This window comes from Lactuca saligna, chromosome 9 (genome assembly GCF_052625555.1).
Source record: "Lactuca saligna cultivar CGN05327 chromosome 9, ASM5262555v1, whole genome shotgun sequence".
Taxonomy (NCBI): Eukaryota; Viridiplantae; Streptophyta; class Magnoliopsida; order Asterales; family Asteraceae; genus Lactuca; species Lactuca saligna.
Genome location: NC_136425.1, coordinates 61,394,475 through 61,416,955, shown reverse-complemented (window position 1 = coordinate 61,416,955; position 22,481 = coordinate 61,394,475). Strand labels below are relative to the sequence as shown.

The 22,481-nt window shown below is 32.3% G+C and overlaps 2 protein-coding genes across 4 annotated transcripts; one reads left to right on the top strand and one right to left on the bottom strand.

Moving 5' to 3' along the window:
- Positions 1-11,695: 11,695 nt before the first annotated feature.
- Positions 11,696-17,348, top strand: LOC145014465 (uncharacterized). 3 transcript variants are annotated; one of them, XM_078972835.1, is made up of 14 exons: positions 11,702-12,155; positions 13,082-13,203; positions 13,310-13,398; positions 13,500-13,535; positions 13,653-13,740; positions 13,841-13,908; positions 13,985-14,475; positions 14,562-14,649; positions 14,735-14,803; positions 15,698-16,263; positions 16,373-16,508; positions 16,616-16,684; positions 16,757-16,867; positions 16,959-17,348. In XM_078972835.1, the coding sequence occupies exons 1-14, from the start codon at positions 11,953-11,955 to the stop codon at positions 17,070-17,072; spliced, it is 2,250 nt and encodes a 749-aa protein (XP_078828961.1). In that variant the 5' UTR covers positions 11,702-11,952; the 3' UTR covers positions 17,073-17,348. The 3 variants fall into 3 exon arrangements, with proteins under 3 accessions (XP_078828963.1, XP_078828962.1, XP_078828961.1); XM_078972837.1 differs by lacking the exon at positions 16,959-17,348 and having other exon boundaries at positions 11,696-12,155; positions 16,635-16,684; XM_078972836.1 differs by lacking the exon at positions 16,959-17,348 and having other exon boundaries at positions 11,696-12,155; positions 16,632-16,684.
- A 2,021-nt stretch (positions 17,349-19,369) lies between these two features.
- On the bottom strand, positions 19,370-21,319 carry LOC145014665 (reticulon-like protein B2). Its single transcript, XM_078973100.1, has 5 exons — positions 20,983-21,319; positions 20,249-20,429; positions 19,991-20,132; positions 19,839-19,908; positions 19,370-19,758 (listed from the first exon to the last, which is right to left on the bottom strand). The coding sequence occupies exons 1-5, from the start codon at positions 21,209-21,211 to the stop codon at positions 19,592-19,594; spliced, it is 789 nt and encodes a 262-aa protein (XP_078829226.1). The 5' UTR covers positions 21,212-21,319; the 3' UTR covers positions 19,370-19,591.
- Positions 21,320-22,481: the final 1,162 nt, after the last annotated feature.

Here is a 22,481-nt window from a genome sequence, read left to right as displayed (position 1 = left end):
AATGTTATAATTAAATTAACAATTTAAGTATTTTTATACAAATTGTTCAAAAGTTGTAATTTTAAAATGATAAAGATTTACATACAACATCAAATTAAAAGTAACAGGTTAAGTATAATATGTTAAAAGTTAAAAATATAACATTGTAAGTAGAAGTAAATTTTGGGTTTTACTAATCCAACAATAAATATTAAATTTTAGTTTATATATGATTACACTTTTTGGTTTGATATTTCTTTAACTTATTAACCAACCTATAATTATTATTAGAAAGAAATCGAAAAGTCGTGAAAGTTTCAAATGAATGTGGTAAAAGGAAAAATGTTTCATTTATAAGTATAGTGGACGAATTTCCGCGCGTTGCGCAGTGTGCAATTATATTGTTTAAAATCTTGATTTTTATAACGGGTGTTTAGTTGTTAGAAGTTACTATGACAAAGTTAATAAAATTCATCAATGGCTAGATTAAAACGCAAGACCTTCAATCTAAAAGAAAACCTCCATTAAGTAGTTTAGTCTCACATCGACGTTTAATTAAATATACATTTCAGTTTAGGATTTATATTTGAAATATATATATAATTTTTAACTATTAGAAAAATAGTCATATGAAATTTTGATTTATAGTTGTGATTTAAAACCATTTTTATTTTAACCAATAAGTTATATGTATATATTAGGTTGAAAAATGAAGAGTCGGTTTGAACTTAGACTAATAAGTGATTTTAATGTATTAAATAAATCAAATTAAGGAGGTTAAAGAGAATTATTTAATTAAACTAAAAAACCGAGTATGTTTGGTTAATTACTTGAAAGATCAAGAGTTTATGTAACTTTCAAATGAATAATTTGCATTAATATGATATTTATTATAAAATAAAAACCAAGATTAGTGAATAACTTTAAAAAATACACATTTTAACAATCTTGACATTGATATTTCTTATTAGGTGTTTGTTTTATAGTTTCAACATTTATTATCATTTCTATTATTAATTATTAAGAATTCTTTGTATGTTTAAGTTGTGGAGGTAGCTTGTTCGAGCTATGTATTTCTTCATAAAAGTCCAATTACTATTTTATTGCAATTAATGTGTTTGTCTCCTTACTCTGTTAATGTTGATTTAAAAAAATCATTGCATTGATCATTTGTAAGAATATGAAACATGTGAATGGATAACAACAATGGAATTAAAAACAAGAGATACAACTTGTACAACAACCTACAACAATTAACAACGGTAAAGGGTAAAGTTTCTGGCATCCTCTTTAAAAACATCAATGCAATATCTCATTAAAAACTATAAATTTCCTCATAGAGCGATAAACTCATCAGCTCATTAAAGTGAATTCCTACATCTCAATATGAACTTAACACAAAAACTTGCATATTGTTCAAAATATGAGGTAATCTTCAACTTAAATATTCATTAAATCTCAGAGTGTTTATAAATAAGCTCAACAAATTATGCAACAAGCAAAGTTAGAATCATAAAACTTGAAGTTAAATCCTCACCCTTGATTGCTTCATTCACCAATTCAAATTTACCCCAATATATAAACTTATAAGAAATGGATGGTATAGAGCCTTGCCTTTGAAAAAATAATTGTTCGTACATGTATCTTCAATAAAATATTAGATGTGTCAAATTTTAAAATAGATGTTAGAAAGTTCTCAAACCTAAGAGCTACTTTAATTCATGATTAAAAACACAATATGTGAACAAACCAACAAAAAAAACAATTGTTTTGATTAAAAACACAAAATGCATACATTGCTTACTATACATTATTGAACTTCAATATTATATTGACAACATAAGACTTTCATTTACACCAAAACAGAGAACAAATGATTACTAATTAGACAAAAGAAGTATTTTGTTTTTGTTTAGAATATTTGTTTCTATGGAAGTACGTATTTATAGGTTAACTATATTTGTGTGAAGGAAATTTCAAAAATTAAATTAAATCATATAAGTTGAATAGTCTTAGAAGTTTCAAATGAATGAGATTCAATACTTTGAAGGTGAAAGAGTGTGGGAGTTTCAAATGCATGAGGTGTTGGCAAATTTTTATGGGGGTTTCAAATGCTTGAGGTGATAGGAAAAATGTCTCCTTTATAAGTATAGTATGATATGATATAGATTATAAAAATATCTTTAGGAAATATTAGTTAAAATGATATTACAACTTAGTTTTTGCATTTAGCACTACAATTTATCACTTTTAATTATGCATATCACATTTCAAGCAGAGTTAGAATCATAAAACTTGAAGTTAAATCCTCACTCTTGATTGCTTCATTCAACAATTCAAATTTACCCCCAATAATATAAACTTATAAGAAATGCATGGTGTAGAGCCTTACCTTTGAAAAAATAATTGTCCATACTTGTATGCTCAATAAAATATTACATGTGTCAATTTTTAAAACATATGTTAGAAAGTTCTCAAACCTGAGAGCTACTTTAATTCACGATTAAAAACACAATATGTGAACAAACCAACAAAAAAACAATTGTTTTGATTAAAAACACAAAATGCATACATTGCTTATTATAGATTATTCAACTTCAATATTATATTGACTACACAAGACTTTCATTTACACCAAAATAGAGAACAAAGGATCATTAATTAGACAAAAGAAATATTTTATTTTCGTTTCGGATATTTGTTTCTCCAGAAGTAAGTATTTTTAGGCTAACTACATTTGTGTGAAAGAAATTTCAAAAGTCAAATTAAATCCTATAAGTTGAATAGTTTTGGAAGTTTCAAATGAATGAGATTCATTACTTTGAAGGTGAAAGTGTGTGGGGGTTTCAAATGTATGAGGTGTTGGCAAATTTTTATGAGGGTTTCAAATGCATGAGATTTAAGGAAAAATGATAGTTTTATAAGTATGTATGATATGATATGATATGATATGATAATATACTTGTATAATTCAATAGTATCTAGTCGCGATTTGCGTTTAAATAAAACTAAACATGGTTTACGATTTGGTACTACAATTTAACATGGTTTCCGCAACCGTAACCATTTCTCCCATTACAGACCATAATGATTAATTTATATATAAGTCATTGTTTGTATGCTAATGCAATGTAACTTTTTCTGTTAATTAATTATAACCACTTCTTTAGAAAAAAAAAATGATAATAAAAGTAGTTTTTGATAATTTTTATTTAATTTGAGTTGTCATTTTATATTTATAACATTTAAACATTTTTAACTATTTTGAAAAATAATATACGAATATATTTTTTATAAGTTAATTTAATAATGTGATTTATGTTTTGGATTTAGCATAATATTTAAAATAAAAAATAAATATATTATACTAATCATTTTAAAAATGTACCAATAATAAGATAATATTTTACTTATAATAATATACTATAAATCAATAGATTAATTATATTAAATTAAAAAATAAATATGAAAATTTTAAATTTTGAATAAAAATGAGTCAATGATTGAATTATTAAATTTGAAATCCATTTATTACTTCACAAAAAGAAAGTTTGTTTGACCTATAATTAATATATAAAATTAATAAATTAAAAAAAAACGCAAAAACTCATTACCTTAATAAAATTTACTAAAGAAATATAATGTCTATAATTAATATATAAAATTAATAAAGTAAAAAAAAAAAAAAAAAACCCGCAAAAACTCGGTACCTGAATAAAATTTGCTAAAGAAATATAATGTATATATTGGGTTTTCTGATGTGTACTTCCAAATAAGGTTTTATATGTCATCCATACATGCTCATAATTTTAAAAAAATCAATGACAAAATAGTTTTTTTTATGTAATACATGGACCAAGCATGCAACAAAAATAAACAATAAAGACCTTCCGAATTAAAAAAAAAAATAGGGACCAAACGTGCAAATCACCCCAAACCATAGGGACCATTTGTGTAATTTACTCACAATAAAATAATCACATTATTTTTTTTGTTACAAAAAAAAAGGAACCTTTAGCGACGACAAAAATCGTCGCAATTGATGGCCCTTGTCGTCACTAATATCTTTAGCGACGACAAGTCGTCTCTAAAACGTCATCGCTATTACCTCGCAACGACTGCTCATTTTTCGTTGTAAATAGAGTCTTCTCTAATACTTGTGGCCTCTAATACTTGTCCTCGCTATTGATGTCGTCTCTATTGACATTTCGGCCACCGGCCGGAGTTTTCCGGCAAATTTTCTCGGAGTTATGGATCGTCGCAATTTGTCAATGTCGTCTCTAAATGTGTCGCTGCTAATGTTTTTTTTTTTTTCTGAGAAGAAACATATTTTTTATGATATTAGTTTATATATATTATAAAATGTAGATTTGATAAAAATACATAAATAAATACATACCACATTACATAAAACATCAAATATATCATATTAAATAAACTATCAAATAAATCCCAAATAAACATCTAATATATCATCCGTAAACTATCTAATAAATTCAAAATAACATCATCAATATCATAAAACAAGAAATATTATGTGTCTTCATCTGCTCCATCGTTGTTTTCCTCGTTGTTGACTTGGTTTTTAAACGAGCAGATAATGTCTCCAATGACTGTCACAAATGTGGGGTTTTGAAAAAAAAAACATTCACATCAACATCCTACAATTAAGTCACAAGCACATTTAATCATTAACAATTTAACAAACTATCGAACCATCAAAGCACCAAATATTTGATTTATTGTAAATGCGGGATAAATTAAAGGACCGTAAATATAAATATAATTAAATTATTTTAATTTGATTGCAATGGTATTCATTTACACCGCACTAAAATAAAGATAATGTATTTATTGTAAATGTAAGATAAGTTAAAGGATCGTAAATGTAAATATAATTATATTATTTTGATTTGATCTTAGTGATATTCATTTACACTGCACTCAAATAAAGATAATGTATTTATTATAAATGTAGGATAAGTTAAAGGACCGTAAATATAAATATAGTTATATTATTTTAATTTGATTGTACTGGTATTCACACCACATTAAAATAAAAATAAAGTATTTATTGTAAATGCAAGATAAGTTAAAGGAGCGTAAATGTAAATATAGTTATAGTATTTTGATTTGATCTTAGTGATATTCATTTACACTGCACTGAGATAAAAATAGGATATTTATTGTAAATGTATGGTAAGCTAAAGGACCATAAATGTAAATATAATTATATTATTTTGATTTGATTGTAGTGGTATTCATTTACACGCACTAAACTAAAGATAAGGTATTTATTGTAAATGCAAAATAAGTTAAATGACCGTAAATGTAAATATAGTTATATTTTTTTGATTTGATCTTAGTAGTATTCATTTACACCACATTAAAATAAAGATAATGTATTTATTGTAAATGTAGGGTAAGTTAAAAGACTATAAATATAAATATAGTTATTAGTTTTGCTTAATACCAAATGGAATGACGGGGTCAATTGCACAGTGATAAAGATAAATGGAAAGGGTGAGGAGTGTTATTATCTTTTAATTTTATAAATAATTTGTAATTAAAAAATTAATTAAAATAGTTAATAAGGGCGTGACAGTCTTTTTAGGTAGTACTAATCGCATAACAAAAAGATGTAATCGAGACTGTCCGAATTAAGAAAAAAAGTTAGGGACCAAACTCATAGATTACCCTAAACCATAAGGGCTATTCGTGTGTATATATGTGTGTGAAAAAGTTGAAATATCAATATATTAATAAGCATTGAAAGTAATTTTTTAAAAATAAAGAAGGATATAAATTGAAAATATGTTTTAACTATAAGGCGTAAAAATGTAGAAGTGTTAAATAATTTTTAATCTTTGATAATATATTATAAAATAAAATATAAAAAGAATGTTGTGGGATAATGTTAACCGGAAACGTCATCTCAATTTGGGTGGGTTTTATGTATGGTGGTTTTGACTTTAATTAATAAGATGGTTTTGACCCAATTTTTGGGTGTGTTTAACAACACCCGTCCTGCGGTTGGGAATGTGTATCAAGTGTTTTGGTGACGACAAGAAGTATAGAGTGCAACTCCTGTGGTTCAAAGAAGTGAAGATAGGAAGCTCTGGAGACCTTAGGGCGTTTTGAGCCAATTAGATCCTCTTAGGATTTAGCTGGGGTTGAGTCTCCATTATCATATGGGAATTCTAGGTCCGTAAGGATCAACAAACCAAACAACAACATCATAAGGAGCAGGAAATTCAAACAGTTGCTAAATACTGGGTGGATGTGATCAATAATGCCAACACTTTTGCCAACATCCTCAAAGTTCAAGTCTGGATGACCACCATGGCCGAAACAATCCAGAAAGCTCAGGATCTTCAAGGTGGTGCGGGACCTTCCAAGCCTCCTCCAACTACCGAAATCCATGAATCCAATGAAGATGGTATAGCAATTGAAGTTAGCTCCGGACCAACCTTTGGTCTGGATGATCTGGATATGACTGAAGTTAATCAACCAACTCAATCGGATGACTTTATGATGGTGTTTGATGAAGAAGATTCCAACGGTTCTTAGCACTCCACTTCCAAGCCAAAAGAGAAGAAGAAAAAGAAGAAAATGGTTGTCACTCGCAAGGAATTTTTGAGTCTTCAGGAGAAAGTTGATAAGATCTTAGTCGCGGTTACAACCCCACAACAAATGGAAGCTGCTGGTCCGCAGTTTATTGCTGAGAGACTTGAACTTTTTGAGACAAGGGAACGTCTGGCCGCTAAAAGGATGTCGCTCAAAGTTGAAATGGGTATTCGAGCCCTAGATAACACCAAAACCGAAGACCATAAAGAGTTTCTAGCAACTGCTGAACGTCTCATTTAGGAAGTCACCGCAATCAAAATTGAGCTACAATCTTCGATTGCTGATTAAGTTGTTCAATCCAAGAAGCTTGTTGAGGAAATTCACAATGCTTACGAATAACCATTGCAGTGCTTCAGTCCACAATCAATCACCTCCGACGTTCCTTGACCGCAAGCTTTCATGGTCAATAAATTATGAAACTCACAAAAGATATCCATCAACTATTGTTCGACACAAAGATCCCCGACAATCAGCAACTATCTGATCTTCTCAAGTCCCAATTCAATAATTTTTTCACTAAGATTGATGGCCTCCGTCAATGGTTTGAGGAGCAACAAGTTACTTCCTCAAAAGGGGGAAGTGAACATTCAGAACCGCAACTCCATCAATCCCAATAAGCAATCCCTACTCCAAACTTCGGTCCATCTCATTTTGCATCAGTTCTGCCAAGGTTCGAGACTCATCAATCTCCAATCTTGACTTTTCTTTAAGCAAAATCTCCCACTTTGGTGCCATCTCCTCCAAGATCTCATCCGCAACAACAACAGATTCAGGCTGAACAACATGATTCTCCTGATCAAGAAACACCCCCCCCCCCCCTTCAATTTCGACAACTAGTGCCAACCATGTCATCAGAACATTCCAACAACTCTCCCGCAACAAAACAAAGAAAAATTGACTGGAAAGCAGCCAAGTTTGCGGAGATGATATGGAGAGAACATGGGTTCGACACCACCATGGATGAAACCCTAATAAACTCATGGGTTAATCTAACCCGCAGGCTTCTCGATGAAGACTACAGGCTGGTGTTACCATATGTTGAACCTCCTGAATACGGTTACTGGGATATTCCCATCTCTCCAAATGTCATGTTCTTCACAGTTTTTGAACCCTTCGACCAAAGCCTCCCTGATGATCAAAGGCTTCCTCTGGAATTCGAACGTCTTAACAAGTTTCATGGAAATCATGGATCTAAATTCGAGGATATATGGTCAAGTGATAGGCCTTTCGGAGTCAAGAACTACAAGATCCAAAAGTTCATGAAATCTAAGTTCATTCAGTATACTCTGACAAGAAGAGGTTGTGATTATGCCAGAACTCAGGTTGACTTTCCATGTATGAATCCAGAAGAGGTGTTCTTAATCGCAAGGGTGTTTCAATTCAAGTCGGAGAAACACTCCAAAATGAAGATAGCTTATGAAAAAGCTTGTGAGTACCTGATATGCGTAGTGTGCGACTTTGCCAAGATAGAAGCTGATATCCATTCGGCCTTTGTTCATAAATTCAACCTTCCTCCGCTTGATCCCGCACTCGTTTATATTGAAGGATATCAAGAACGATCCTTGGGTGCAACTAACTTTCCAGAACTAAGAATTGTGTTCAAAAGAGTTAACAACGATGTTAAGTACTTTGTTCCCATCACTGCTATGCACCGCCTAACCTGAAGGCAACTGGAAGTCACTCTGACTTCGGTGCAGAGATCAAAGCACACAACTGACGAAGTCAAATTCGAGATCACACGAAGGATCAAATGGTTGGGTGAAGTTAGAAAATTTTGGTGGTTGTTGATCAAGTTTTTGAAACTCAACAAATGAGAAGGTTAAAGAGGTCATATAGGGGGAAATTGTTGAATCAAGAAAGTGACCCTCTTGAACCTTAATCCGAAGTCCCCCTCACTACCGCAATGTTGCTTCTGCCACTGCAACGAGAAAGGTCGATGCCATCCGCAACCTTCATATCCGGAACAAAGACTTAGTGTTTTTTTAACTTATGTATTTACTATCTATTGTCCAGTGTGCCTTGCATGGACACTTCTTTATAATCTTTGTTTATTCTCCTGTAATGTTATCGGAACTCTATAAATAGAGTCTTCCGCCTCAACTGCAATACACATCTCTCTTACATCTTATATCTTACATATTCTCTCATTACTCTCTTATTCTCAAGATCTTACAGAACCTAAATTCTAATCTTAAGATCGTAATCTCTCCTTCAGAGCAAGTCACTCTTGACTTAATCACTTTAAGTTGATCACACTTACTAACTTGGTTTGAATGCAATCATTGTTAAGAATCAGCTAAGTGTTTACTTGATATAACACTTGTTGTTATTTATAGTTCCTTACATTTTCGTATTTACATTTCCGCATCTAATTATCTAACTTTCTAACTCTAACTTCTTATTATTGTTGAGCTTTATGATCCTTTGAGTTAAACTTATTCCACATTATAACTTGTTCTAACGTTTGTTCAAGTGTGCTTCTCAAAAGTTTTTCTCTCAACAGTTTCATCATTAATCTTAAAGATAATCTTTCAAAGTTTCAATCTAAATTTGATGAAGGATGTTTTTTAAGATATTCTCACAATTCTGTTTCTTACAATGTACTAAATCGGAGGACACAAAGGATTGAAGAGACATACAATCTCACTTTTATGATCATTATGTCTAGTAATATGAATTCAATGTTTCTCAACCCAAAAAATTTCTTGAACCCCTTGTTGAAACCAAACTCATGATTTCTTTTGATACCAATTTTGACTTATTTTTTGGTTATCAAGTGACGGCTATCACTTCTAAACTTCAAGCTCTAGACAGCAATGCGGATGAAATCCTAAAGCATATCAAAATTATCATGAAACCACTTATCTTATTTATTATAAAATGACCATCTTTTGAATATCTATGGTAAAATAGAAACCTATTTTATAAATTGGAGTTTAGAAATTTTATTAATTTATGAATTTATTTTTTTAGTATTAGATATTGCAAAAAGTAATGTCGTTTCATAAATGGGAAATGACACAAATGCCCTTCGAACTTTCTAGGGTTGGTCCATTTAGTCACTAAACTATTTTTGTGGCTTTATGAATGAACAAAGTCATTTTTGTCTGGTGGATTACATCTTTTTAGATAAAATGAAGGGGTCATATGGTTACCCCTTTGCCACATATACATTTGTTGACTAATTTTCCCTTAACTCACATTGACTTTGAATGTACAATCCCATGAAGCATCTGATAAGCCCAATACTATTCACCTTCTTCCTCACCCTAAATACACCTTATAACTCCATAACCAACCCACCACTCATAATCGGTTCATCACCTTCACCATCGGAAAACCTCCGCTAAAACCTCACCTATTTCTATCGAAACCCACTTAAAAACTTGAGGTATAATTGCTAATTTTTCTCAATCGTTATCTGATACACATCCTCAGATTTTTCTGGTTGAAAGACCTTTTACTATTCGATAAACAAGAAAAATATAGCGGCTTCTCTCAATCATCGTCAGTTCTCTCTTCATTTTTCTAATCGGTAACGTGATTGTGTTAACTCTTGTTGTAAAATATGGTCATCTTACTGAAGCTAGTAACTTTGTGGATAATGTCGGAACTAATGTGCATGCAGATATTGTTAATAATGTAAGTGACGATGCTCCTCCTGTTCTCAAACACGAAGAAATCGTTTATCGGGATAAATGAATCATATCTGAAGTAAACTTCAAACTGATCACTAGCGAAATCAAAGTTAGTGAATCGTCGGAGAATTCTATTCCAGATCTAGATCTGAAAATCTACCAAAGAAGCTAGTATGAAAACCTAATGAAGAGAGCCTTTTCTGGAGAGTGGAATACTTAACGTTAACGAGAAGTTGTAGTGGTCGGAGACAGAGATAGGATGGCAGAAAGTTGGTTCTCTGGTGGAGAACGTCGTCAGCGATAATGATGGTTAGAGTTGATGACCACGTTGCTTCTCCAAGAAGTAGATCCAGATTCGATTGCATCAAGGCTAAAGGCGGTGGATGGGAGACATAGTGGAGGCGTCAAACAACGATGTTGTGAAGTCGACGATGAAGGAGGCTCCAGTGGTGGGTTGGCTCTGGTGGGAAAATAAGAGAGGGGTGGAGAGAGAGAGAGAGAGAGAGAGAGAGAGAGAGAGAGAGAGAAAGAAAGAAAGAGAGGGAGAGGGAGAAAGAGAGAGAGAGAGAGAGAGAGAGAGAGAGAGAGAGAGGAAGATGGTAGTGCATGGTTGTTGTGTTTTAGAAACTAATTGTTCTGGAAAAAGACTCATAAATTGTCCCACAGTTCCAAGTAGATAACCACATATCGATGACATCATGACTGATACGGCAAACATTGTGGATGTGGCAATCAAATTGGTTTAAACAAGTCTAAGTGATTAAATAGACAGGTTGATCATGAGTTCGTTCCCTTATAAAGCTACGAAAATAGTTTAGTTACTAAATTGACCAACTCTACAAAATTCGTAGTATATTTATGTCATTTCCGTTTCATAAAACATTAAAAAATCTTAAACACTTTAACAGCTAGGATAAATGAGATTTTCTAATATGTGTCTAAGAACACATATAAGAAGTATTAATTGAAACATTAATTGTAAGAAATATATCATAATTAATTGTAATAAATATTAATCATAAATAATATTCTTTATAACTGATGTTTTTTACATTTAGTTATAATAATATTACACGTAATTAATGTTTATCACATTTAATTAGAGTAATATTTCTAACCAAATGCTTCAATTAATATGCTTTTAAGACACATTTTAGAAAACCCCTTATTAAATAAACATTTTTCACAAACATATTACAAATTAAATTAATATTAAAAATTAATCAATTTTCCTTCTGATTTCTTTCAAAATCCGTACAACCCTTGAAATTGCTTTTACCTAATTCTAATTCTAAAAGGTTTTGCCGGATCCAGAAATAACAGGAAAAAGGAGTTCCCACCAAAATCAAGTCAGCGTGGTATCGTTAGAATGTCAACAGTGGAATTGCTTAGTGTTCCACCAATTAAATCACAGAGCACACCTTCTCTCTCTATATATACGCACAGATACTTATATCTAAGATTCTAAATCCAAATCTTCTCTCTCTCTCTCTCTCTCTCTCTCTCTCTCTCTCTCTCATCCGTCCAAACGAAATCAGCCAACGTCCCCTCATGAACACTTGAGCGCATTGTTTACAAATCTCTCCACGTCTTCTTTGGCATGGTTACACATGGATTTGATTATGTTAGTCGTCGTATTGCAAAATTGAATGATGTGGAACATAGATCGGCGAAATTAAAGCATTAGATCGAGTTGCGATATACAGAAATGGAACAGAAGCACATTTTGTTGTCGGCATTGAGCGTGGGTGTAGGTGTAGGTGTTGGTGTAGGGCTCGGGGTAAACAAGTGGAGTAGCGGTGGTTTGGAAGAAGGCCTCACGGCGGCGCAAATTGAACAGGAGCTTCTTCGCCTTATCGTCGACGATAGAGATGATAAGGTCACGTTTAAGGATTTCCCTTATTACATCAGGTGAATATGATTTGTTACTTTGTGTTATCACTTATCACGTTTATTAAGTATTGTTTAGACTTTAGATTCTAATATGTGATGAGAACACTAATCTTTGAGCTGCAATTCAGCACTGTTAATGATCAATAATTAATTTTAGATGTTGATTTATAAAATTTTGAACTCACAGAGTCACAGTTAATTATATCTATCGATTTTTCGAGAGCTTTGGTTTTAAAGTGGTTTGAATAAACGTATGAATTAAAAGTGTGCAATTTGATTGTGAAAGAGAACTGGTAAGCTCGTTTTATATCATTTACTACACTAGTTGATGATCATTTCTATTGTTCATCTACAGCCTGTGAAGAGGAATATTTTTAATTGATTTTGATAACAGATCCATCTCGACAATTTTATGATCTATATTTAGCATCTTCCCTATCAATCATCATCCTCATCTTGAACTTGTAAGCCTGTTATACAGAGTGTGCACTAATAAAAAAGCCTTTTCCAAATAGAAATTATGTTATATTTAATGTCTTTGCCTCTTTTGTTTCACTTCTCTTCTCAACAAAATCTTAATGTATATTAAGCCAACAAGTTTGAAATACCAATGGAACCTTTCTCGATCGAAATGTATAGCAACTTCCCATGAGGGAGGGAGTAGTTCACTTTCCCAGTTATGACTCTCTTTTTGTTTAACTTCAAAATCAAACAAACAAAGTTACAAACCCTTTCGATTAAAGAACCACCAAATGATTTGCAATCAGAAGGTTTGGCAGGTGATACAGGTTGATTTGAAAGTGGTATTATTCTACTTCAAAATACTGATCTTAATTAGCAAAAGTATCCTATTGAATTAGAATTTCATTCTTTATGTAGTTTCTTGACCCAAACTAACTAATTGTCTAATTCACCTCCCTTTTTTTGTTAAAACTCTATACCAGTGAACGAACACGAGCATTATTAACAAGTGCAGCATATGTTCATTTGAAACACTTGGATGTTTCCAAACACACCCGAAATCTTTCACCTGCAAGTAGGGCTATATTGCTCTCAGGGCCTGCAGGTAATTAAGTCACCTATTCCCACATTTCAATATTCTTAACTCTGAACTCATATTCATAACTTAAAAATTTACCATCTTATACTGTTACACATGTTACTTTCTATAGAATTTTACCACCAATATCTTGCAAAGGCTTTGTCACATGAATTTGAAGCAAAGCTGCTAGTGTTAGACATCATAGACTTGTCTGTAAAGGTGATTGATTAACATTTAACATACTACATACTACTAGTAACTTTTTCTTCAAGCTCAAAATTCCATATTTTGTACTAATATTTGGCATTGTTTACTCACAGATGCAAAGCAAGTATGGCACATCTAAGAAAGACTCTGTAAGTACAACATGATTTACTCAAAAGGGTTGCTTTTTATCCTTTTGTTTCAAGATCAAATTGTATTGATTTACTCAAAATGATTATGTTTTAATATAAAGTTTCTTCCTTGTATAGTCTATCAAATGGCGTATCTCTGACATGGCGTTTGATCGGATGTCGAGTTTACTTGGATCATTATCCACAACAAAGGAAAATAATGGAGGTATGAAAAGAATGTATAAATTTTCTTTTTTCTTTTCAGAAAACCAAAATACATATATGTTAATATGTTGCTAATCTTTGAAATATGTCTACTCTATTAGATTCTAAAAAGGTTGTGAGCAGCTACTACCCTTTTGATGAAAGAGTATTTTTACAGGAATTATACAAGGTAACTTCCACTCATTCTTAAAAAAGTGAAGCTCAAAATTTTGTGATAATCACAAAATTGACCAAAATTTTTGCAGATTTTAGTCTCCTTTTCAACAACTGGCATTATTCTCTATATCAAAGATGTAGAGAGGTTTCTACAATCAAAACAAACATACAAACTGTTTGATAAAATGCTAAAGAGACTATCAGGTTCAACATTAGTTCTAGCTTCCAAAATCTTGGATGCAGATAACAAAAAGGACGAAATAAACGAGAAAATTTCTTGTTTATTTCCTTACAATATTGAAATCAAACCACCTGAAGATGAATTTCATCTCATAAACTGGAAAGCACAATTAGAAGAGCAAATGAAGGACATACAGTTTCAAGACAACAAGAATCACATCACTGAGGTTTTAGCAGCAAATGATCTTGAATGTGATGATTTAGGTTTAATTTGTCATGCAGACACAATGTTTATCAGTAATTACATTCAAGAAATTGTGATTTCTGCAATTTCTCATCATTTGATGCTTCATAAAGATCCAGAATACAGAAATGGAAAGCTTGTTATATCATCTACCAGGTAAATTATAAATATTGCTACTAGAAAATAAACTATGAAGAAGCTTTACTTTACTTTTTTTGTTTTTTTTTTTTTTTGTTTTGCAGCTTGTCACATGGATTGAGCATCTTTCAAGAGGGGTATTGTGGTGGGAAAGATACTTTAAAGCTTGAGACAAATGCTGAGTCATCAAAGGTTTGTTTTGTACAATGTACACATCAACACATGACTGAATGATGGATTACTTTGGTATAAAAAAAGAATTTTATAATTGGTGTAGGGACCAGAAAGTGTTGCATCAAAATCTGATAACAAAAATGATGCAGAAAAAGCTCTTCCTCCAAAACCGGTACCTCATGTCTCTTACTATTTTTAAGCCCATGTTTGTTGATGAGAATTGAAAGGGTATATATGTCTTTTACAAATATATACTAAGTCCCTTTTCCCACCTTCCACCTTTTTGGATGATGTAACTTTATTTCCTATTCAAATCAAGCCTAGATCCCAATCTAAGGCTATATTTGTAGTGACCTAATTTGGTTATTTTATTAACTATCAAACCCAACCCAACCCACTCTGAATTCTATTATTTTTAAGATTATAAATAAATAAAAAAGTTAAAATAAAAATTATTTCATTATAAAGCAAAGTTAACCAAACATAAAAACGAGTTAAACATTAATACAAAATTACTAATTTTTGGAAGGGTATGTATAATTATACCAATATTGGTCTCTATTTCCCCCAAAAAAAAAAAATATTAATTTGAGTATACTTTGTCTTTCTACTAAAATAAAGTTTAACTTTTATGTCGACAAGTTGTAATATCTAATCCTTAACACTATAAATTACATATTTTTGGGTAAAAGTTACAATCAAACTTTTTTCATCTCCAACACGTTAAAATTTACACTAAACATATATTTTAATATTATAAAATAAAATAATATTTCTTTATCCAATTAATATTTAAACTTTACAAAAATAGGTCCCCATTAACTGCTATTATATGAATAAAAGGCATATAAAGGGAACCTCCCAACTTAACACTATAAAATATTTTCCAACTTAAATAGCATAACACTAAAATTATATATTAATAAAATAATCTTTCTATACCCAAGTTAGACTAAAAATATAAGTAGTATAAAACAGCGAGTAGTATCCCGCCACGTGTGATGGCAATCTAGTAAAATACTACTAGTACTAAGTTGTTACGTCTGATCCACGTCACCACCACCAGGAAGTTCCCGACAACGAATTCGAAAAGCGGATACGGCCGGAGGTAATCCCAGCGAACGAAATCGGCGTAACATTCGCCGACATCGGAGCTTTAGACGAAATAAAAGAATCACTACAAGAACTGGTGATGCTTCCTCTTCGAAGACCAGATCTATTCAACGGTGGACTTCTGAAACCATGTCGTGGCATCCTTCTGTTTGGGCCACCTGGCACCGGAAAAACCATGCTGGCAAAAGCAATCGCAAATGAAGCCGGAGCAAGTTTCATCAACGTCTCCATGTCCACCATCACTTCCAAATGGTTCGGAGAAGACGAGAAAAACGTTCGCGCGTTGTTCACACTCGCTGCAAAGGTGTCGCCGACGATAATATTTGTTGATGAGGTGGATAGCATGTTAGGGCAACGGACACGTGTCGGGGAACATGAGGGTATGAGGAAAATTAAAAACGAGTTTATGTCGCATTGGGATGGGCTGTTGACTAAAACCGGTGAACGGATTCTCGTTCTTGCCGCCACTAATCGTCCGTTTGACCTTGATGAAGCCATTATTAGACGATTTGAACGCAGGTATATATATATATATATATATATATATATATATATATATATTTTTCGATTTTGCCTTGAAACTTGAGTAAATTACAAAAATGGTCCCTTGTATTTTTGGGATGTATAGAATTATGGTGGGTCTACCATCGGTGGAGAACAGAGAAACGATCTTGAAAACTCTGTTAACAAAAGAAAAAGTGGAAGAGTTGGACTTTAAGGAGCTTGCAATCATGACAGAAGGATATAGTGGAAGCGATCTCAAGGTTTGTTCTTTGTTTTTTTTTTATACCAGTAGAATGTATTTATTTATTTATTATTAATTATTAATGATATATGATATGATATAAATTGGCATTAACTACTGAAACAGAATTTGTGTGTAACAGCAGCTTATCGACCCGTAAGAGAGCTAATACAACAAGAGAGACAAAAGGATATTGTAAGTCATTATTTATTTGTTTTTTTTTTTTTTTCTTTTCAATTTAATTTATTTTTATTTGTAAATTTAAAGGACAAGAAGGGAAGTGGAGAAGCGGATGCCAAAGACACGAAAGAAGAAAAGGAAAGTGTTATTACATTGAGACCTCTGAACATGGAAGATATGAGGCAGGCGAAGAATCAAGTAATATAATAGTTTGAAACTGTTTGTGTTTTTTTTTTTTTTTTTTTAATTAAAATGTGAAATGTGTAAAATATCCTTTTTTTGGTGACAGGTGGCGGCTAGTTTTGCGGGGGAGGGATGTGTGATGGGGGAGCTGAAACAGTGGAATGAGTTGTATGGGGAAGGAGGGTCAAGAAAGAAAGAGCAGCTAAGTTACTTTCTTTAAAAAAGAATGGAGATGTTATTATTATGTAAATTAGCAATTGGTAATTGTTTAAGTCGTAATTTTTGTTGTAAATTATAAGGTTTGATTATTGGTTTAAGTTAGGGTAAGCTGGGTTGATACTTTTGTTTTATTATCTATAGGGATTTTAGGGTAAATTATAAAGTTGGTCTATGTGTTTTGGTGTTCTTTTATGAATTCGGTCGAGTGTTTTTGTTCCCCATGTATAATAATCATGAGCTTATGTTTCTATTTTAATTAAGAACATATTTATGTTTATGTTGTTTATGTCTGCAAATTTTTACTAGCCGACGAAGAAGGTGGGCATTTGCTGACAAAGAAGAGAAAATTTATGGGGTATTTTCAGTAAATAACCATGAAATTTCGAGTTTCGTAAAATAATCATCAGATCTATAGAGGGGCTCTATGGATCTCTTAATGCCTCTGAGGAACTTAGCACACCTCTGTGAAAATGAGGTGGTAACACTAAAAGACAAATTTTTTTTTGGAGTTTTTAAGGTTCCATAGAGGTGTGTGTGAACACCTTTGCGGATCACTTAACGTCTTTGAAAAATGGGTATGAGTAATTTTTTAAGGAATTTTTTTGGGATTTTTAAGCATTTTACCCATTTCTCAAAGACATTAAATGATCCGCAGAGACACCTTGCGGAACCTTAAAAACCTCAAAAAAAAAATGTTTTTTAGTGTTGTCATCTCATTTCCACAGAGGTGTGCTAAGTTGTTCAGAGACATTAAAAGATCTGCAAAGCCCCCTTTGCGGATCTGATAGTCATTTTACAAACTCAAAATTTTATGATTATTTGCCAAAAAACACCCTCTAATTTTTGGTTATTTCATAAATTTTCTCATATTCTAAACGTTTAAAATGAAATAGAACTCGTTAAATAACAAAGTAGATAAGCATATGGTGAAAATATATGCATAATGGAAACTCAGGGATATACATGAAGTACTCAAATATGTCTCACTATAACTTTGTCACGAACAAAGTGAACGTCTATTATCCTAACGTGTTTGAGTCGTTGATATTGAATGTATTTTGTTGAAAGGTAGACAACATTTGCATCGACGCAATAAACAATGCTGGCTTTAGTTGGAGAAGAGTAAAGTCGACAAACAAGTTTCTACAACATTACTCATCACCTATGAGTACTCAACTGCACTTGAACTTTATATAACACCCTAACATTACTCAGCAAATTAGTATCTAAGAAACCACAATAACCTTAAGTAGAACACCCTAACATTTGTAGTCGATAGTAAAGAATGCATGAATTTGTTTACCTTGATCAGTAGTACAATCAATATATCGGGGAATGCTTTTTAAGGGTCGAAATGGGCCTTGCTTGGGCCATGATTCCATGAATGTATAAGCAAATTTGTTGAACCATGTTCTGAGATCAGTTTATGCGTCTATTCAGTTATTTCGTTTGTTGATTCAATGGCCTTGTCAACATTGCTAAGTGCGTCCATATTTTTTATTTCCAGTGTTAGGAATGAGAAAGATTACAATTGTGTTTTTATAGCTTTCTTAAGGCCATAGAGTACTTTACAACCTAGAACACGTTTCCAGTACTTTACAACTCAATCACTAGTCTATGATGTGTGGAGTATTCACTAATGAGTTATTGATGACCTAGTACATTATTTTGCAACGAAACCACTAAGCTTCCAACACAACTTAAACGATCTATATAAATTTTGATACACCATGTGATTAAAAAAAGATATGGATTACAAACCCTAGAAGAAACAAAAAAACGTACTAAACCTATTACAAAAACACGGGAAAAAAATATAATCTACTGATTACATTTTTAGTTTAATCATATGCATACTTTTATAATATAAAAATTAAATAGCCTCTTTGGCATTTTAAGTCTTAAAACTTGCACATCGAATAGTCGTTGAGGTATTTTGATTGTTTGACTAGTACTGTTTCTTACGTTTAATAAGCAATTTAATTTATTTTGATGAAATAAAATAAAAGATTGTAATTACACTTTTAAATGTTTTATCCCTAGAAAACATGTATATCGCACTCGTTTTTTCCCATGCTTACGAATTTACCTTTTAACCCCTATGTTTTATCATTTTACATGCATAAACATAATCTGTCATACAATAAAAACAACTTATCAAATTATTACATTTCATCAACCAAACACTTTCTTTTAAACTAAATTTTAAAAACATTCATAAGTTGATAAGCAAATTCGACTAATACAAAATTACATCCCCTTTCATTCATATTGCTTGAAATAACTCTAACAACAGTGTAAAGGGGACTTAAATGTCTAAAACTTCATTACATCATATTACTGAATTTTGTTTAAATTATATCATTGATTCACCACAAACGTATCAGATAATCAATGAAATAAATAAACTGAGCTTCTAGTTTATAAAAATATCACAAGTCACAACAAACGAGTGAGAAAGACACATCTAGTAGTACTTTAGTAGTAGTAGTCACCTGAGATGAGATTATGAGAAAGAGATCATGCAAACTTGTGCTTCAATGCTCCTACTGGAATCTTGCTCAAAACCTTCACACAGAAAACTGCATACTGCTTCTTAATCTCAGCCTCTGCTTTCTCACCAAAAGCATCAACTTTGTCCTCATATTTATCATAAAGATAAGGCAATGTGTGCAGCAAAACAAAGCCTATGTTCATACTTCACAAAATTAGAAACTAAAAATCTTGATATTGAAAACTCAAAATTGAAAAATGATTATTTTCTTACATATGTAGAACAATGTCAAGAAGTTCCAGCAGCTTCCAATAATTGAGAGAACCCACAAGCCAGCAACCACCTGATGAAATAAAGATCAACTCATCAGTCATCAAACATTGATTTTTTTAAACATAAAAGGGAGTTGTGGAAGAAATGCATACACCAAGAAATTTCTTGAGGTCTTTTCCTGAAGCAATGCATCGGAGGACTTCAAAAGCTTTGTTGATTTCAACCCTGAGAGCAGAGGCGACACCAAGAACAATATCTTCTGGGAGGTTGACTTCTGGGAACTTTGGTGGAGACCTTTTGTCACAATCATGAAAGAAAATGATAGGTTGAGGAAGATAAAGATGGATTGAAGTACGAGACAATAAAATGAAATAAAAGTAAGGAGATTCATTTAATGATTGATTGATTACTTGTTGATGAAGCTTGCAGCATTGGACCACAGGAAAAGGACTGCTAGAGCTAAGATTAGAGTATGGCATACTAGTGTAAGTAAGTGATATTCAACCAACTCGAAAAGCACCCATATCAATGTGGCAAACCCGAGCACACCAGCAGAAACCTTCTTGTCCTTCCAGAGGAAGATATCAGCAGCTGTTGTGATGAAATTTAAAATGTGTAAGAAAGAGAAGGAACAAGAACACTATCAAATTTCTTTTAGGAACTAAATCTAGTTTTGTAAAGTTGAATAGATGATAAGCAAACAGTTCTAGCAACACAAGAGGGTAGCACATCAGTAAAGTCATTTGATATAAGAAAATCAATCGAAGTATCGTATATTTATGAAACTGATCATCATAGACAGATCGAGATCTTAATGTTTGAAATATTAAACTCCGGTGTAAGTAACTAACATACTACAATCGATAGATCGAAAGAGATTTAACATATAATGATAGACAAGCAATGGAGTCAACGGATGGTTCAGATATGAAATCGGAAACAATCATTGTAGATCTAGACCGGAGATACGATGCGAATCTGACGAACCTATGATTGCTTAATCAGATTAGAGATCCAGTTCATAATCAACCTAAACTATTCATCCATGTAAAACGAAAACGATTACTAATCGTGAACAAAAAGTTCAGTGATCTACAACAATAAATACGTTAACAGTAAGTATAGCAAGAAAAAATGTGCATACGTTTGCCGCCTCCTAAGAGCTTGTGAACAGGCTTCTCCCTCCCGAAGAGCCGATAAATCTTGTCCTTTACATCGGACACAGATGAACTCTTCTTGTCTTCATTGTCGGAATCCGAAGACGAAGAAGACGAAGAAGAATCGTCTTTGTGAAACGTCTCGGAGATCTTATCCTTGACAGATTCAACGAATGAATCCTCCTTCTCGTGTTCACCGGCGACGTTATCGGCCATATCTTGATTAACAGTTACCGGATCTGAGGGAGATTCGGCGCCGGAAATCAGGAGAAGATGTGCGACTTTTTGAAAAAAATTCGGATGTGTGAAGAGAAATAGAGAATTGAATAAGAATCTGTAGACTTAAGGAGGAGGTTCGTAACCGAACCTTAGGCTCGGAATTGCTTTTCACGAGAACCAATGAGAAGCAAGTGTGCGGCAAAAGTGGGGAGCGGGAATTCCGTTTAAATTCACGGCGTTAGGGTTGACGGTGGGATCTTATATTATGGGCTGAGACCCTTAATAGGCTTCATAATATGCTTTGGGCTCATTAACCAAACTTTCTTTTCTCATTTTTTGGAGTTAGGTCTTAGGAATTAGGAATGAGAGGTGTATAAATATTGAGACTATAACTAATCTATCTTTTCTGATTATTTTTCACTTAATAGTTAAAATTTTACAAATAGCTAAAAATAGTCATGCAAAAACGTAGTTTTAAAAAAACAACTGCTATTTCGTGGAAACCTATGGTTTCTAGGCTTTGTATAATTTATTTTTTTTATTTTTTGTCAAGAAGCCGTAGGTTTCTAAAATACCTACGGTATACTCTAGGTAAACTACGGTTTTCCAAAGAATAGTTTACTGGAAACCTACGGTTTTAAGAACTAAACTACGGTTTGGTGTTTTTTTTTATAGTTGACTACTATTTAGTATATGTGCACTACATTTTCATATGAAGCCCACGGTTACCTTTATTTATTTATCTTTTTTTTTTGTTTTTTTAACAAAAATTAACACAATGCTATGATATTTCATAGTGTAAAAGCTATTAAAAAATCGGGAATAATAGGCTTCATAAGAAACCTGTGCAACCAGTCAATTCACAAACTGTGCATTACCTGCTTGTACACCATAAGTTTCTTACGAAGCCTTCGACTTCCTTTTTTTCGTTTTTTCCAACTAAAATCAAACTCATGGTAGCAAATCTTGTACTAAATAAATAAAAACACGGTGAATCGGAGATATGCATGATGGTTGTTAGAAGCCTCCATTGACAAAAAGTATTTCCTCACTTTAAACATATAAAAATAACCTAAATGAAAATTTACAACTTTATATATTGTTGGTGGCTGATGGGTCTTGAAAAAATAATCGGGCTACGAAACAATAGTCCATTAGTATGAAAATAGTAGTCAGACTACCATTAACCGTAGTTACAATAGTCCATTAGTATGAAAACAGTAGTCAGACTACCATTGACCGTAGTCGACTAGTATTGACCATAGGT